At 36.6% G+C, this 18631-nt stretch overlaps 1 protein-coding gene across 2 annotated transcripts in view; it reads left to right on the top strand.

The window, feature by feature from the left end:
• Positions 1–18631, top strand: part of LOC101152936 (embigin-like) — a 46971-nt gene that overhangs the window by 13348 nt on the left and 14992 nt on the right. Inside the window, exons 2-3 of one of the 2 annotated variants that reach the window (XM_063695444.1) lie at positions 43–126; positions 18248–18433. In XM_063695444.1, the coding sequence (XP_063551514.1) occupies positions 43–126; positions 18248–18433 (270 nt within the window). The remainder of the gene's footprint in view (positions 1–42; positions 127–18247; positions 18434–18631) is intronic. The other variant, XM_063695446.1, reaches the window with a different exon arrangement.

The following is an 18631-nucleotide window of genomic DNA, read 5'->3' as shown; positions in this document are numbered from 1 at the left end:
TACTCTTGGTAAGTGTGTAATCACGTGTTCTTTCTCTTATAGATTCGCCTTTTACAAGTCCACCTCTCAGAGAAGAAATGATGGCAAATAACTTTTCCTTGGAGAGTCGTAACATATCACTGAATGGTAAATGTATCATGTTTCAAATAATGCAATTCCAAAAAAAGGGTTTAAGCAATTTTTCTTAAACAAAGCTACTGCTCTTTGCTTTGTGAAGTGGTAATCCCTGTTCCTGGCCCGGTGGGAAAACATACCAGTAGTGTGCTGGGAATCTAATGTGGTGAGAACGTTTTACTGGGGGCGCACAAAGGGGGAAAATATTCCAGACATGCTAAGGCTAAGAATGGCTCCCCAGAAAACGGATACCTGAGAAAAGGGAGAATCAATTTTGATTTGCAGATACTCTTATGTTTTCATTAATTCCTGCTGGTACATCCATTACATAACTCTAGGTCAAGAAGAGAATTTGTATATCTGTTGGAAAACCTTTAGCCAGAGAAATTAAAGATGATATCAAATGAGTCACTGTGCTAAGGAGAAGCAAGCAAGGAACTCCAAAATTAAACCCAGCCCTGCTTTCTCTGCTTTTTCTTTCACAGTTTTGGATTCCATGTTTCCAAAGTAATCTTAGTCTTTTAAATTCCTAAGAGTCATTAATCTGTTTTAGGAACAATATTAAAATTGTATAATTAGAATTTAAAACATCACAACCTATTATTAAATCAATAGTTAGGTTTTTCCAAATACACATCTAGTGTTTAACTGTCCTCTAGTCTTATGAACTGTTTCTCTATTTCTGTTTAATATGAATAGAAGGGGTGTGTGTGTGTGTGTGTGTGTGTGCAGCTGTGTGTTTCCCAATCTGATAACAATGGAATGTTTGCATTGAGCTTTTTGGGGGAGCATTTTTGTGACTTTGTGCAGCTTTTGTTTGTTCCCAAATGTCCCCATTCCAATGTATGGAGTTCATTCTTGTAAAAAATAATTATTATAACTTTCCTGTGTTCTTTTACTTTTTGCAAGTTGTAGTTGTTGGTTGCCTCTGTTAAGATGAAATGTTTCTTTAAGAGACTCATGTGAGAAAGCAATCTACACATTCTTTAACCAGCCTGGCAATGTTGGCAGCAGGGCACCGCTTACTCAACCAGTACAGCTGAGGCCTGGAAACGAAACAGTCAATGCTCAGGGCAGGAGCAAAAAATGGACTTTTTAATTGTTATTAGGCTGGTTATTTAATTAACGTGTTTGGAGGGTTTAACTCCTATTCTTTTATTCTAAATAGTGCTATTTAAAGCCATATTCCCACTGTTATAAAGAGACTAATTGTTTGCAATTATCCATTACTTACCTCTGCCTTGGCTTGATTAAACTTTAGTCTGTCTTTTTTCTTCCTTACAGACCCCTGAAACGTGGCTTGCCCTAAGACTGAGCAAGCATTAAAATGAAGAACATCTTGATAATTGGCTGACTGCAGCCCTATCATGCTGTCTGTGTACACTCTTTCATTTGCCCAGTTTCCCTAAAAAAGTTCCTGCTTTACTGCTTATCCCTCTTCATATTAAAAAATAGCCTTTTCTGTTTACTTTTGGGATGCTTGAAGATCTTAAGTTTGGAGCTTTTTCCTCTATTGCAATAGTCTTTTTAAAAATAATGTCTTCATTCTGGGCAGGGTGGCTCACATCTGTAATCCCAGCACTTTGAGAGGCCAAGGTGGGTGGATCACTTGAGGTCAGGAGTTCAAGACCAGCCTGGCCAGCATGGCAAAACTCTGTCTCTACTACAAATACAAAAATTAGCTGGGCATGGTGGCGGACACCTGTAGTCCCAGCTACTTGGGAGGCTGAGGCAGGAGAATCGCTTGAACCCAGGAGTTGGAGGTTTCAGTGAGCCACTGCACTCCAGCCTGGGGGACAGAATGAGACTCTGTCAAATAATAATAATAATAATAATAATGTCTTCATTTAACTTTGGATTTGTTTTTGACAAAAGAAAAGATTTGACATTAATTTAGAAACATTAGATATCAGAGTTGGGCTCTGAATGGTTACATTTCCATATAGGTTGTTGTTCTAGTTCCTTCCCATCGAAAAGTTTCATCTTAGAAACTACCTTTACTGAACTACAGAATTTAAATTTGAAGATATATTTATAATTTTTAGTGTCAATGTAAAATAAAAATGTCAAGATGAATCTCTAAACAAAATGCTTTATTTGGTAGAACAGAATTGGAGTTCAGGGCATACACAGAGAGTGGAATGGTCTTCAGTATGACTGAAAAACAAGGAGAAGCTTAGAGGTTTTATTAGAGAGAAATGTTATATATTGTTTTGGAAGAAAACTCATTAGCACTAGCAAAGTTTTTGGGAGCTGACGAGCTCTGAATGGTGAGTGATGGTGGTGGGTAAATTAGTCTTAGAGTCATGGCGGTTTGTTTCAGAAGCTGCTAGGTAAAACTGGTCTTAAAGTTATACCAGGTCATTTCAGCAGCTAGCTTGCATTATTAGCCCCGGGCAGGTGCTTTGTGTCCCAAGAGTTTTTTTTTTTTTTCTTTTTTACTGGGTCTCTGGACTCTAATTTAGTTGAATATGACAAGATAACTCCAATTCCTGATTATCAATTTTTACCTTATGAACCATAGACTTTCTTCTTACTGCTGTTAAGATTTTTAACCTACTATTTGTAAATGGAGTGTTTTCATATTTTCATAACATTGATATGTATCAATATTGATTTTATCATTATTCATTGTTGTCTATAAACAATACTTATAACATTTCTATGTTGTTACTTATTATTTTCTCTTTCCCTCTGGCCATTATTGAAGTTAATCTGTCTGTTAGGATAAAATGTGTCTTGTAGAGAGATTCAAATACAATACGTTAATTGTAAATTTTGGACCAGAAAGATTTTGGTCTGGCTCTTGACATACATACTTATCCAAAGATTCTTGAGACTGGAAAACATATGGATTCTTGTGCCTGGGAGAATGAAAACATGGCCTTTGATTCATAAAAGCTTATTTATTTAATATTTTTAAAATATTGCTAATTATTTACTTAACAAACTCGATGTTGACTATGTACCATGTTTGTATTTCTAAATAACTTAATTCTTGTAACAGCTCAATGAGGTGGGTACTGTTACTATTTGTAATTTGCAGGTGAGGAAAGAGAGGCACAAAGAGACTAAGTGAACTGACCAGGATCACAGTTCCTGAGTTGGAGCTTATGGTTTTAAATTCAGGCAGCTTGGTGCCCAGTCTGTGCTATTAACCATTATGCTTTGCAGCCTTTCTTTCTGGGCATAATGCCCAGTTACTTGTTTCTTTTAACAGCATTACTAAGTCAATTATATTTATTTTAAGAAGAATGACATTAGTTTTGAAATGATGTAGTAAACTATGAAAATAAAGCTGTTTTCTAGGTTTATTGCTATTTCTAGGTTTATTTAGTAATAAAGCTATTGTTTTAGAAGTTGCATTTGCTGCCTGCAATCCCAGCACTTTGGGAGGCCGAGGCAGGCGGATCACCTGAGGCCGGGAATTCGAGACCAGCCTGGCTAACATAGTGAAACCCCATCTCTACCAAAAATACAAAAATTAGGTAAGTGTGGTGGCGGGCACCTGTATTCCCTTCTACCTGGGAGGCTGAGGCAGGAGAATCGCTTGAATCTGGGAGGTGGAGGTTGCAGTGAGCCGAGGTTGTGCCACTGCACTCCAGCCTGGGTTACAGAGCAAGAGTCCATCCCCTGCCCCACAGAAAAAAAGAAATTGCACTTGCTTAATCATAAATTTGTGAAAGTAATTGACTTGACTGAAACTAAAAGTATTTTTTCTGCTCTCAGGGGTTTTAAAACAGATCTTTTGGTAATGGACTATTTTTATATCACTGTACTTAGTTTTCCGATGTCCATGGTATTTGGAATTCATTATATTGTTTGTATTACCACAATATATTTTTATTTTTGTTTTTTCCTCTCTGCATATTAGTGTTTAGTTTCTCAATCAGTGTGTTATGGTTTAATGGAAGAGACTGAAATAAAAATAAACAGCTGAGAGTTTCCTTGACCAACTTGTTAACACTGGAATCAGCTCTCCTGTGTTGACCCAATGGCACATTTTATTTACATGTTGAGATGTGAGCAGCTGTCCCACAAGGTCCTTGTGAGCCAAGGAGATAATATAAGTAGACATTAGAGGTGCAGATGTGCAAATTAAAGCACAGTGTAAGATTCGGGAAGATTAGTCAAGATAAGGAAAACCAACCACATTGTCTAAATCTCGGCCAGCAAGAGGTCTAGGTTAGGACCACTCAGATTCTAGGGGCAGGTGATTGAGAAGATTGAGAAGAAGAAAAGAAGTGAAAATACTTTATTGCAGAAAAGATTCTAGCATGACTCCAATGCTGCAAATGTTATGATATTTTTCAGAGGCACTCATCAAACTTGCTATGTACACTGTTGATGTACAGAGAAAAAAATTGAGACCTAACATTCATAGAGAGTCAGAGAAAGCGAAGATGGAAGAGGGATCTACCCATAGCACCACAAGTGGCAGTGGCTGTGATCAACTTTTGTTCTATATCAGTTTTTTTTTTGTTTTTGTTTTTGTGTTTATTAACAGAGGTATTGATGTTTGGGGCTGGAAGATTCTTGGTTGTAGGAGGTTGTCTTCAGAATTGTAGGTTGTTTAACAGCATTCCTAGCCATTACCCACTAGATGTGAGTAACACCTGCTAAGTTATGACAGCTGGATATGTCTCCAGATATTGTCTAAACATTCCCTGGGGGACAAAATTTTCCCCATTTGAAAATTATCCCAACTTTTCTATACATTAAAAATGAGAGTCCTGCACATGTTTCCCATCCCCTTATCGTGGGAATACACATGATTTAATAATCCTGTGATTAACATTTAGTAAAGAATCTCACCATAAAGTTAGGTAATGGTGCTGAATCACAGGCATAGGACCTCACACTCTGTAAGTGGGACCTGTCTCTTCCCTCCCTCCTGCTGGTGTTCAAATCCTTCCTCTCTTTAAGAACGGAGCCAAGATCCCATCTTCAATAAAGCACATATCAGAGAAGCACATATGTTCCTGCTTCTCTGATACGTATTTACTGTATTTTTGTTAATTTTTAATTCTGTAAGTAAAAATGAGTTCCGTTTTGAAAATATTAAAACATTATTTTCAGCATTAGAGTAAATTAGAAAATCTGAAAACCCTCCTGCCACACCTACGAATATCTAAAATACAGTAAACATTCTTTTAAATATATAGCTATGTACACAAAAGTAAAGAAGTTTCTACTGATCAAAATTGGTGATCAGGGCATGAAACCCGTTAACTGATGTTGTGTTAGGTTTCCTGTGTTTGTTGCCAAGATATTTGAGTTTTAAGAGCTACAAAAATATAAAAAAGAAGGCCTTGAATTCATGCAAGGAGGAGAGTTGGAACTGAAAACCTGCAGGAAACTATCCTTCCTAGGCTGTAAATGTAGGGAAAGGTTTGATTTAGGGAAGAAAATCAGCCGACAGCACAAGATGACAAGTTGGCTTCTTTCTTTTAAAGTTTTGTTAGGCGTTTAAACCAAAAGATTCCCAGTGTTATCTGCCAATTAAAAATAATATGAATAAAAATAATTTTTTAAGAAAACCTCCAAACCCCCAAAGATTTCCCTTATTATTTAAAGACGTGGGCCTGTCCTCAACACAGTTTAAATTGCAAATTTACATTACCTGCATTATACTGTACGGGAGCCTCCGAGCTGAGAAATAACACAAAAATGACCCTGGCAGGTACTACTTCCACAGGAGAGCAATGAAAAACCCTCTGTGGAAGAATGCACTGTCCATCCTGGTGACATAATCCCTGCTGTTACATGTCTCAACATGTCACAAAACAAAAATATAAAAAACAAACACACAGTCCCTAACAGAGCTAAGGAGCAGTAGGATTAGACATTCCAGGGCTTCAGATTATAGAAATACTAGGTAGAGAAATGAAAGAAATATTAAAAACATGAGAATGAATATTATACTGTTTTTTAAAAAGACAAAGCAGGTTCGAAAAATATCCAAATAGAACTTCAGGAGGTGAAATAAAAAACTTGACTGATGAGGTTCAAGTCTCATTGAATTACCCACCATTTCTATCTCTCTTCTCTCTCCTCTTTTCCAGTGGTATACTCTGTTCAATGTGTTTTTTCCCATGCTCTGTGTGTGTGTGTGTGTGTGTGTGTGTGTATATGTGTGCATCCATAAAAACTATGTAGTATTGTTTGTATTCTTTAGTTTTAGTGGTATTAGTCCATATGTATTGTTCTGAAAATTTTTTTTTGTCATTCAACATTAGCTTTTGGAGATCTAGTCATATTGCATATGAATCTAGCTTTTTTTTTTTTTTAACTTGTATGCACAGTATAAATACACCAGCTTACTTACACATTTTTTTCCTAATGGACCCTAGTTGGCTAATATATTTTTTGTTATAAACCATGTAGCAAGGGACACCCTACATATATCTCTCTGGGCATAATTGTGAATGTTTCTCTGTGATAAATACCACAAAGTAGAATTGCTCAGTTAGAAATTATGCACATCTTTATTTTAATGTATACTTCCAGATTGGCCTTCAAAACATCTTGACAGTTGGCCCCTTCCCCTGACCCACATACTAGGCTTATATTTTATTTTTTGAATTAATTTAAATGAGATAGGCAGAAATTTTGGATACTGAATTTTTACTTTTTATAGAAGTTGCAAATATTTTTTCCCACTTTAAACTTTTATGTGGTTTTTTTAATTGTGAAGAAGTTTCATTATATGTTTCTTATTATTTGCATACTTTTCCACCTTTCACTTTTTAACCCATTTATGATATAGTTTTATGTTTTGCATGTGAGAAGGAACTAATTTTATGGTTATTATTTTGTACTGTTAGCCAGCGTCTCAATGCTCTTAACTGAATCGTTCTCCTTTTCCTGATAGCTTTGAAATAGCACTCTAATCATATTTCAGTTCCTAAACTCTGTTCTGTTTCTGTACTGTTACATTGTTTTACAAAGTGATTAAAGTACTTCCCAAAGTAAGAAGTACATTTTACTTTGTAACCTGATGCACCAACTGCCTGTTCACACACATATGAAACAAAATATTCATCCAATAACACCTACACCTACACCTAATAGGCTTGTTATACTCTGATAATTTCTCTTTTACTCCAATCTATTAAAAAACAAATCTGGTGATAACTATTAAATTGCTTTCCTGATCCACTAATAGATTTTTGCTTGCAGTCTGAAAAGTTCTGCCTATTTTATTTCATTAATTTCTTGGTATTTTATGGCATAATTAACACGTTAGTATTATTTTTAAAAACATATCTTTATCTCTGTTCTTTTTAGAAAAACAGATTTTCTTTCTTGGACTTTCATTCTTTCACATGCATTTCTTTTTTTTTTTTATTATACTTTAAGTTTTAGGGTACATGTGCACAACGTGCAGGTTTGTTACATATGTACACATGTGCCATGTTGGTGTGCTGCACCCATTAACTCGTCATTTAACATTAGGTATATCTCCTAATGCTATCCCTCCCCCCTCCCCCCACCCCACAACAGGCCCCGGTGTGTGACGTTTCCCTTCCTGTGTCCATGTGTTCTCATTGTTCAATTCCCACCTATGAGTGAGAACATGCGGTGTTTGGTTTTTTGTCCTTGCCATAGTTTGCTGAGAATGATAGTTTCCAGCTTCATCCATGTCCCTACAAAGGACGTGAACTCATCCTTTTTTATGGCTGCATAGTATTCCATGGTGTATATGTGCCACATTTTCTTAATCCAGTCTGTCATTGATGGACATTTGGGTTGGTTCCAAGTCTTTGCTATTGTGAATAGTGCCACAATAAACATATGTGTGCATGTGTCTTTATAGCAGCATGATTTATAGTCTTTTGGGTATATACCCAGTAATGGGATGGCTAGGTCAAATGGTATTTCTAGTTCTAGATCCCTGAGGAATCGCCACACTGTCTTCCACAATGGTTGAACTAGTTTACAGTCCCACCAACAGTGTAAAAGTGTTCCTATTTCTCCACATCTTCTCTAGCACCTGTTGTTTCCTGACTTTTTAATGATCGCCTTTCTAACTGATGTGAGATGGTATCTCACTGTGGTTTTGATTTTCATTTCTCTGATGGCCAGTGATGATGAGCATTTTTTCATGTGTCTTTTGGCTGCATAAATGTTTTCTTTTGAGAAGTGTCTGTTCATATCCTTCGCCCACTTTTTGATGGCTGCACTTCTTAAAATTGGGTTCTGTAAAAAGTACTTTTGGAATTTGACTGATTCTTCACTGACTCTGTAGATTTATTTTGGGGAAAATTAATGTTTTTATACTATTGTATTGCCATCTGTGATTTAGATCTCATTTGATTTAGAGTATCTGTTGTAGTTAATTGTAGTTATTTATGTTCGAGTTATATGTCCCCTGCTAGATTAGTAATTTTTAAATCCCCTCTGTATCACATACAGCATATAAAAGTACTAAACAAATTTGTTTTGGCCAATTGATGAGTCAACTGTGTGAGACAAGAACTTCTCATGCATTTCTTGCATATCCCGTAAAGTACTTTCCGCCTAGAATTCCTCACATAAATCATGAGGCAGAACTTTAATATGCTTCAACTTTCAGTCTAAGGCAAGTTGCCTTATCTGTCTAAAGAAGTGATTCGTGTTTTAAGTACTATATTCCAGGAGCTACAACCACTTCAACAAAAATATATTGAAAGCCTGGTTTACAGTGTTGAACGTGGCAGACTTCCCTTTCTGCCCTCCTTCCCCCATGTCATACAGTATATGTTTCAGTGGGAAAGGCAATGAATAAGTAAGTAAACAAATTAATATGAAAGGTGAAACTGGACAGTGCCAAATGCTAGGAAGTATATAAAGGAAGTGTGATAGAGAGAGTCTGTTGTTAGCAGTGTTGTAAGGTTAGAGGAGCCCTTTCTGCAAAGGAGGCATGTGACCTGAGACAGTCAGTCACTTGGGGTGTGTACAAAATGTATGTACTGCCTCCCTGAGTGTCTGCATGGCTAGCACCTTAAAAGTTGATACCATGAGACATAAACCATTGTAAGACTAAATGTCAAGGACTGGCATCAGGGTGTAAACACCTGCAGTTTAGAGAAATTCATTACCAAGGTAGCAGGCCATGCTTTTCAGTTTACATTAGGTATTTATGAGCCCTTATCTTGATCTGGTATGTACTGAGGCTTGTGTTTACCTCTCCTTTGATGAAATCCAGTTACTTTTATTGTATTTTATTTTTTAAATTCTGGGGTACATGTGCAGGATGTGCAGGTTTGTTACATAGGGAAACATGTGCCATGGTGGTTTGCTGTACGTATCAAACCATCACTTAGGCAGTAAGCCCAGCATGTATTAGCTCTTTTCCCTAATGCTCTGCACCCCCTGCCCTCCCTCAACAGGCCCCAATGTGTTTGTTCCCCTCCCTGTGTCCATGTGTTCTTATTGTTCAGCTCTCACTTTTAAGTGGGAACATGCGGTGTTTGGTTTTCTGTTCCTGTGTTAGTTTGCTGAGGATAATGGCTTCCAGCTTTGTCCATGTCCTTGCAAAGGACATGATCTTGTTCCTTTTTGTGGCTGCATAGTATTCCATGGTGTATATGCACCACATTTTCTTTATCCAGTCTATCATTGATGGGCATTTGGGTTAATTCTATGTCTTTGCTGTTGTGAATAGTGCTGCAATGAACATACGTGTGCATGTGTCACTTTTAAATCCTTTGTTCCATGCGATGTAACCATGATGGGGAAAGAAGATGAAGGGATGAGGAGGCCAATCTTGAATGCTTTCCACACCCTCTCCAGTCTTCACTAATTGTAGCAACATTTTTTATCAGTTTTATACAGTTATCTGTGTGTGTGTGTGTGTGTGTGTGTGTGTGTGTGCGTGGGTGGTGTAGGTGGGGGTTCTGTTTAAGTTTTCCTCTGATTTATTTCTGAAACAATTCTGCTACTAAAATAATTTTGAAATCCATTAGAATAATCCATTTCAAAATTTAAATGGTTCTTGTACTGGGGAATCAAATGATATGACATTGTCATTTGCTGTTCCTTTCTTCCATTATATTGAAGTGGATATGTGCAAAATGGTTCAGAATAAATGAAAGCTTTTTATCGGGGTAGAGAAGGCAGAAATTAGATATAAGGATTGAAGGCAAGTTGTTATGGCTTGAGATGATTTTGATTTGTAAATGTAGAAGAGATGGAAAAAATACTAAAGTGTGATTTATAGCTACAAGAACAAAAGGGCAGGACTTGCCATGGAGGGGAGCATACGGGGCCAGGGACTGGCTGATCTGAGTCCTGAACTGCTACCTCAGCCTGGATCTTGTCCCCTGTGTAACCTCAGGTATTGTCTTTCAGATGTACTGAACTGGTACTATGATTACCACTTCGCAGAATTTATTCTGGGGACCAAATATTATCATATGTTCTAGATATTTGTGAGCTGCCAAGTGACATCAGTGCTATGTAATTTTAATCGAATGGAAGGAGTGCATAGATGAAGTATCTAGTGTAAATCTTGATAGGTGTATATGGATTAGGTTAATGATCTCAAGCCCAGACACAGTCTATAGCCAGTTAAGCAGGAAATAATTTGTTGAATAAAGGATTTTGGCTAGCAGAATTGATGAGAAAACTGGAAATCAAGTTCTGGCAATGCCAAGGACCTCAGGATGACAGACAGCAAGGATTACTGGAAGAGTCTGCTTAAGATATTTCTGCAGGCACTGGACTCTTGTTACTAGGGCCTAGAATAAAGGCATGAAATATATTTTTAGTAAAATTGTTGAACGAGTGGATAAATGAAAAGCATGTGGTAGGTGTTCAGTAAATAAGTGTTAAATGAGTGAGTGAAAGAATAATGAGGCACAATCACTGCTAGACACTTGCCATTGCTGTTGTGATTAATTTTCAGTTCTGCCTAGGTCCCTAACTCCCTCCCTCTAACTTTAAAGCCATGAGTAGAAGGTTATAATTACAGTGGCCAAACCCTAGTGCTCAGCTGGGCAGAGAGAAGAAATATCTGTTCTTAGGTTTCCGCAGTGAGTGAGTACTTTGCCTATCACCAAACCTTACACGGATGGGAAGGGTGTTCGGATTCTGGTTGTCCAAAAATATGATCAGTGGTCCCCGCTATAGTGTTGGATTAACTTCATGTTAATTATTTGGAAACAGTGGCAACAAATGTATTTGGTTACTAAAACAATGTAACCATTTACTGTAGTTTTCCTGTAACTGATGTACACAATAGTTGCAGTGTTGTTCTCTGTGCTGTAGAAAAATATATTTAATTATTGGATTATTACCCAATGTTATTGTCTCAAATTAAATACTACATTGTTGAAACAAGAGACATGCAATTCTGGAATTCAAATAGAATTGTTTTTGTTTTTCTTTGAAATGATGTTAAATCAGTTTAGAAAGTAGAGAAATAACAATTACATGCCTTAATTTCTGTTACTAATTGAAGTGGAGGAAAATAGTGACTGATAGAAGCTTTGTTTAGTGAAATTCAACTAGCATCTCCTCTTAAATAATTTTAACACATTTTCCAAAATATTGCCAAATCTTTGATGAATTATTTTGGAAAACCTGGCTTCATTTGTGTAGAAACCATTCACGTTTTCTGGTATTTCTCTTTCTTTTGAGGATGTCTGTGTAAAAAAAAAATTCTAAAAGTTTGAAAATAGGCTCAGCTCATATAACACCAGCCACATAGTTCATAGGTCTTGAGGGAGTCTCCAGGGATTACTTTGAGATTTTATATACATATAAAAACATGTATCAAAGCGTATATGTACTACATTTTACTCAAGTTGGGTTTGTATAATTTCAGGTTTCTCTGTGCACATTGGTGATTTCACATTTTAAGTTTATGGGATTCAGGAAGCACATGTGTTTTAGGCTGTATCACATTGGTGTGGCACTAATCAGATGGCATGTAAATAACTTGTTGATAGGATCACTTAATAAACTATCATGATTCTTCAATCAATATGAGACTTATTTGGGAGAGAAGTGAAATTACAAGAATCAAGGGAATAGTATTATGTTTTATGAATTTTGGATATAAACTTTGATAATTCTTATTCATAAGTTAACCCCATATGTTTAAGATGCACAACATTAATGATAAAAATAAGATCCATTGTATCATTTTTATATAGGGGTGTTGGCCTCATGTTAGTGTGGCCTTCTGTTTCTGTAAGGATTCTGGATGTTTAATAGACATTTTGGGTTGCATCATGAAGCTTTATTGACTTTTATGGTGAAATTGTTACAGGGCAGGTGAATCCCAACACTGGGGCTTAGCCTGAGAAGGTTGGCTCAGGAAAGAATTCAAGAGCGAGCTGGTGGTAGAAAAATCATCTTTATTGAGGCAGGGGTGTTACAGCTCTGTGACTTCTCCTTCCGAGCAGGGGTACCCCCTGGGCAGTGTGTCAAGAGTAGCAGCTCAGGGGCAGTTCTGCAGCCATGTTTATACTACTTTTAATTATGTGCAAATTAAGGGGCAGGCTATTCAGAAATTTCTAGAAAACAGAAGGTAACTTCTGGATCATTGCCATGGAAAGGGATGGTAACTTCTGGGTATAGCCATGGCAATGGTAAACTGTCATGGTGCTGGTGGGCATGTCTTATGGGGAGGAGCTTTTGTTTCCTCTTCCTTGTTTCTGTCAGTCTTCAATCTGGTCCAGAGTCACATTCCACCTCCTACCTCATTATGAATAATGAAAAGTCAGCCTGATAGGGCTCTGTATTTTCTATCTTGGCTTCTATCAGAGTTGTCCCACCTGATCCGTCCTGTGTGTCACAGTTCACTTAACCGTTTTTAGTAAGACTTTCTGTCTTTAAAGCATGTTTGGAAACACTGTCCTATGCAATAAATTTTAATTGGCTTCTTCCATATTTTCTTTTTCTTAATAAAGAACAAAAGAGATTTTTATTTCTAGTGAAATGGTTTACAAGATTGGGTCCTGAATAGACCCAAGAAAATCTAAATGTCATTTCTCTGAAGACTGCAAATTGCTGAAAGGCCCATATACTTTAAAAATGTTATCTATGAAAATAAGAAATTATTTAGACAGGTATAAATTACTACATGGTTTTAAGAACAGTCTTAAATATATGTTTCAGAAACAACAAATTGTTATCGTTTTAGAAATGCAGATGTCATATATGTTTTTGCAGCACTCTAAAGCAGCAAAAATGCATTGCAGTTGTGCAGTATTAAGGAAGTTGAAACATTGTTGACTGAGCTCACATTAGTTTGTTGGCTAACCACAAAATATGTAAAAAGATAGAGCTTTTTGCATGTTTTTGATGCTGTGATTTCTTGACAGGAAGGAAAGCAAACTGCAGAAGCACCTGCAAAGTATTATAGGAAACAGTGAGACAACGATTAGGGCTTGGAGGATGGCCTACCATTAAGAAAAACTGTGTTGCATTTTAAGTTATGTAAAACTATGTTTAGTTGAAAATGTGTATTTTTAAAATATTTTGATTGCACTGTTCATTTATCATTACATTCATATTGGTATATAGCTACACTGTACATTTCTTTAATCTTCTATTAATATTTTCTTTTATTTAAAATCTTGGTTCAACAGTTTGAAGGTAATGAAGTTAATTCCATTGTAATGAGAATTTAATATGTTTCAGAGTTGGTATATTCTGTTGGTTATCACAATCTGGACTCAGGCATACCTAATCTGAGATTCAGTGTTGCCTTTGTCTTGATGTGTGATCTTAGACAAGATAGTCAGCTTCTCTTTGCCCCATCTCTAAAGTTGGAATTGTAACATTGATACTTACTTCATAAAGCTGTTGTGAAGATTAAATGATTTAATCAACATATAACCCTTAGCACCATATATGATAGCTTTTATAATATTCCCCAGTGAGATAATGGTGAGAAGAAGTAAGTGGGCTTTTATTAATTGCTATATTATATTACTGTTGGCATTTCTTATGATAGAACTTTTTACAATCTCATGAAATATTATTGCCCCACCTTACAAATAAGGAAACTGATGTCTAATACAAAGATACTTTGATTTGGAAATGCAAGGTATAGAATCAAGGCAGTTAAACAATTTGAGTTTTGCTTTGGTTGGAGCAAGAGAAGCTGGCCAAGAGAAATTAGGTAATTTGCCTGGTCTTGGTGAAAGATTATGAAGGCCAATAATAGGAGGGTTGGATAAAACTGGGCAAATTTTTTTGACATTTTAGTGGTAGAATCAACTAAATACTACTGCATGTGATTCAGTGTTACAGGTCAGCGCAAGGGAATATTAATGGATCTCTCTTGGATATTTTGAGTTTGAAGTTCCCATGGGATATCCAGATTTAGATGCTCCGTAGACACCTGGAGCTGTAAAATAAAAAAAAAAAAGACTTCAGTGGAGATTCTAATTTTGCAAGTAAAGAGCATTAGAGTTAATAGTTGAATCCAACAAAGGAGTGCCAAATTGAGAAGTAAAGAGACCAGAGAGCAAAATCCTGATGGGCACCCAACATTTAAAAGGTAGTTGGAATTATTTGGTGTGGCTAGCAGAATGTTTAAAATATGCTAGGATAGTGAAATAGAGCACAGTAAAGGGAACTGCAAGGAATAAGGTAGTCTCTGGCAATATATGTATTCTAGAGACATCAAATGTTATTTTTCTTTTTGAGCATTAAATTCAATTCAGCAATTTTGCAATTATACAAGCAGTTATTTCAAGCATGTGCTCACAAAGCACTTTGCACGAGCTGTACTTCACTATCTGCAAACCTTGCATCTGGTCCTTGCTTATGGAAGCATTTTGTAAAGTTTCAAATGTAGTTAAAAGTGATAGAATCTTTTTTTTTTTTTTCCTGAGACAGGGCCCTGCTTTATCACCCTGCCTGGAGTGCAGTGGTGCCACCTTAGCTCACTGCAGCCTCAACTCGGGCTCAAGAGATCCTCCCATCTCTGCCTATGACCAGATGGGACCACAGGCATGCACTACCAAGCCTGGCTAACTTTTTCATTTTTTTTTTTTTTTTTTGTAGAGACGAGGTCTCACCATGTTGCCCAGGCTGGTCTGGAATGCCTGTGCTCAAGCAATCCCACACACCAGCCTCCCAAATTACTGGGATTACAGGCATGAACCACTGCACCTGACCATTTTATTTGAGTTATATTATTTTTCTTTCTATGTTTTAGCTCTGTATTCTACATTTAATCATACTATACCATTATTGAGAATGAGAAGAGCTTGAGAAATTTGTTTATATGATGCACTGCCATCTTCCAAACACAACTCCTTCTCTTCCCCTTAAGAGTAATTACCACTATTCTGATTTTCATGCAGTCACTTTCTGGCTTTTCTATATTGTTTTATTACCCAGGTATGCATCCCTAAATATTACAGTTCAGTTTTGCTTTTCTTTTAATGGTGTTTTTTGAGTATCTTATAATCTTCAGGTGCCCCAAACATAGCACCTGACGTCCAATACAAAGACATCTCTCTCCCTTTTAAAATTTATCTATTGAAAAAACCAGGCCAGGTGCGATGGCTCATGCCTGTAATCTCAGCACTTTGGGAAGCCGAGGCAGGCAGATCACCTGAGGTCAGGAGTTTGAGACTAGCCTGGCCAACCTGGTGAAACCCCATCTCTGCTAAAAATACAGAAAAATTAGCCAGGCATGGTGTCAGGCACCTGTAATCCCAGCTACTTGGGAGGCTGAGACAGGAGAATCTCTTGAATCCAGGAGGTAGGGGTTGCAGTGAGCTGAGACAGCACCATTGCACTCCAGCCTGGGCAACAAGAATGAAACTCCATCTCAAAAAAAAAAAAAAAAAAAAGAAAAAACCGGATCATTTATTTTGTAGAATTTTCCCAGAATCTGGATTTTGTTGATTACTTTCATGAAATGTAGGTTAATGTGTTCTTCCATAATCTGTATTTCCTGTAAACTGGGAATTGGATCCAGAGACTTAACCAGTTTCAAGAACCTCCTCCAGCACCCTTTTTGACAAGACTATATCCTAGGTAGTGGGGTACTCTTCCTCAAGAGAGACGTAATTCTGTTTTTGAAATTATTGCAGCAGTTGATGCAAAATGCCTAGATCCATGATTCACTAGGGGTTGCAGCATCATTATGGTATATTTGTATGATTTCTTTTTTATTCATTTGCTGGAATTTTTCTATAAAGAGAACGTTTACTTTCTCTACTGTTTGGTTAGCCAGTGATACAGTTAGTGTAGGACAAACAAGGTACGTGCTTAATATTTTTTCTTTGTTTGCCACTGTTCAAAATTAAAGTTAACTTTTTTGTGTTTTCCCTAAGTATGTATGTGTGTGTGTGTGTGTATTGTTAGAGAGTTAGTGGTTGGGAACCTGAGGGTTAAACTGAAGAAAGAAAAGACAAGTAGAGGCTCTTACTGCTCTTGCTCTAGTGCACCCTTGCACAAACCTGCACGTTGTGCACATGTACCCTAAAACTTAAAAGTATAATAATAATAATAAAAGAAGTGCATGTGAAAGAATGAAAGTCCAAGAAAGAAAATCTGGTTTTTTAAAAAGAACAGAGATAAAAAGATATATAGTTTTTAAAAATAATACTAACATGTTAATTATGCCATAAAATACCAAGAAATTAATGAAATAAAATAGGCAAAACTTTTCAGACTGCAAGCAAAAAAAGCTTGTAATTACCTGCTGGGTCAGAGGTCCTGAAATCTCAGGCTTTGGAAGTGGGGTTGGAGTGGAAGGGTGGGGAGTCCTTAACCATTCCATATTCCTTGCCAAACTGTCAGGGAGGAACCTTTTCTCTATAATTCTCGGCAATTTCAGGCTCAGTGAATTAAACTGACAAAAGACAGATTAGCAAAACAAAAAGCTTATTTAATCACATATGGACAAAAGTTAGAAAAACATGTAGCTCAAAGGGGCAGTTAAAAGTGGGGGCTTATATACCATCTTAGTAGGGTAAGGAGAGGAGGAGAAAGGCCACTTACGGAAAAATGAAATGAGTTTTAGGAAAGATAAATGAGCCCTTTAGATAACAGGTGGAAGATATGATAGTTTTGTGACACTGTCTGTTTAGGTATGGTGTGAAGACTTCTCATCTTCAGTGATAAGAGTCCATTCTCCCTATTGCTCCTAGGGAGGGGATTTATGACAGTGGAGGTTTTTTGGAGTTCCTTTGAAAGGCTCTGCTTTTAGTCAGAGTAGCTATTTTAGGAGCTCGAATGCCTTCTGCTCAAAATAATTTGTATGCTATCCTGGCATATTCTGGACCCCTTCAGTGTGTGTGTGTGTGTGTGTGTGTGTGTGTGTGTGTGTTTGGTGTGTGTGTGTGTGTATTGTTTTCAAGATAAACACCTCAACTTCCCTAAAGCTTCTCTAAGGGTTAGCTCCTTCTCTTCCCACCTGTAGATGGGAAGAGAAATTGAGGACCTTTTAGACTACTTTTTAGGTACAAGTTTAAAAAATTTGCTAAGAGGGAAGATCTAATGTTAAGTGTTCTTATGATAATCAATCAATCAATCCAAAATAAATATCTATTTTGAAAGTCAGAAAAAAAGATAAACACCTCATGAATTCATACTGATACTGAAATTCAGTTAAAATTCAGAACTACTGGATGCTTATTTAAATTCTCTGTCCTGTACCTATGTCTATATCCAGTCCCTACAGGTTCTGAAGAAGACTAGGAATGGTTAGAATATAATATATCACTCAAATCCATGTTACACACAAAACATTCTCATAATAACTACCAACAACATGATTACTCAAAATTATTGAAACAGGCATTCCATTCTCACCCATGAGTGTGTGTTTGTATTTACAGTTGTGCTGTTTTTACATTGTCAGAGCATATGGCACATGTTATAGGGTACTCTCTACCCTATATTCTGCTCAGTACAGAGCTTAAGGAGATAACTATCACAGCTTTAGGTTTTTTTTAAATTGTGTTAATGTTGGATCAAAACTTTTCTTTAGGTGTGCATATAAAAGGGAATAAGAAAGGGAACCAACTATGTTGATAGAGGAATAATTCTTCAAACGAATGTTACATTAAGAAATTGTCAATAAAACACTACTGTTAATAATTTAAATGGTTTTATATATTAGATTCCTCTGAATATAACTTTCACATTTTGTCCTCTTTTGTGCTAATAGAACATTCTAGTATGCCAGTAGAAAAAAACATCACTTTAGAAAGGCCTTCTGATGTAAATCTCACATGCCAGTTCACAACATCCGGGGATTTGAATGCAGTAAATGTGACTTGGAAAAAAGATAGTGAACAACTTGAGAATAATTATCTTGTCAGTGCAACAGGAAGCACCTTATATACCCAATACAGTTGAGTATACAAATTTTAACCTACCTTGCTCACCAAAAGTAGCTTAATTCTAAATACTTTTGCTGACTGAGCATTCTTTTCCTCTGCAGCCACTTGAATGTTATGCTAATATTCTAATTTGCATATTTACAGAATTATTTCTCTTTTTAAATTTTGATTAATGGCTAAGTCTTTTCATTTTCATTAAGAAGGTTTTG

Source organism: Gorilla gorilla, chromosome 1 (genome assembly GCF_029281585.2).
Source record: "Gorilla gorilla gorilla isolate KB3781 chromosome 1, NHGRI_mGorGor1-v2.1_pri, whole genome shotgun sequence".
Lineage (NCBI taxonomy): Eukaryota > Metazoa > Chordata > Mammalia > Primates > Hominidae > Gorilla > Gorilla gorilla.
Note: the sequence above shows the minus strand (reverse complement) of the source record. Positions and strands in the feature narration are given on the sequence as shown.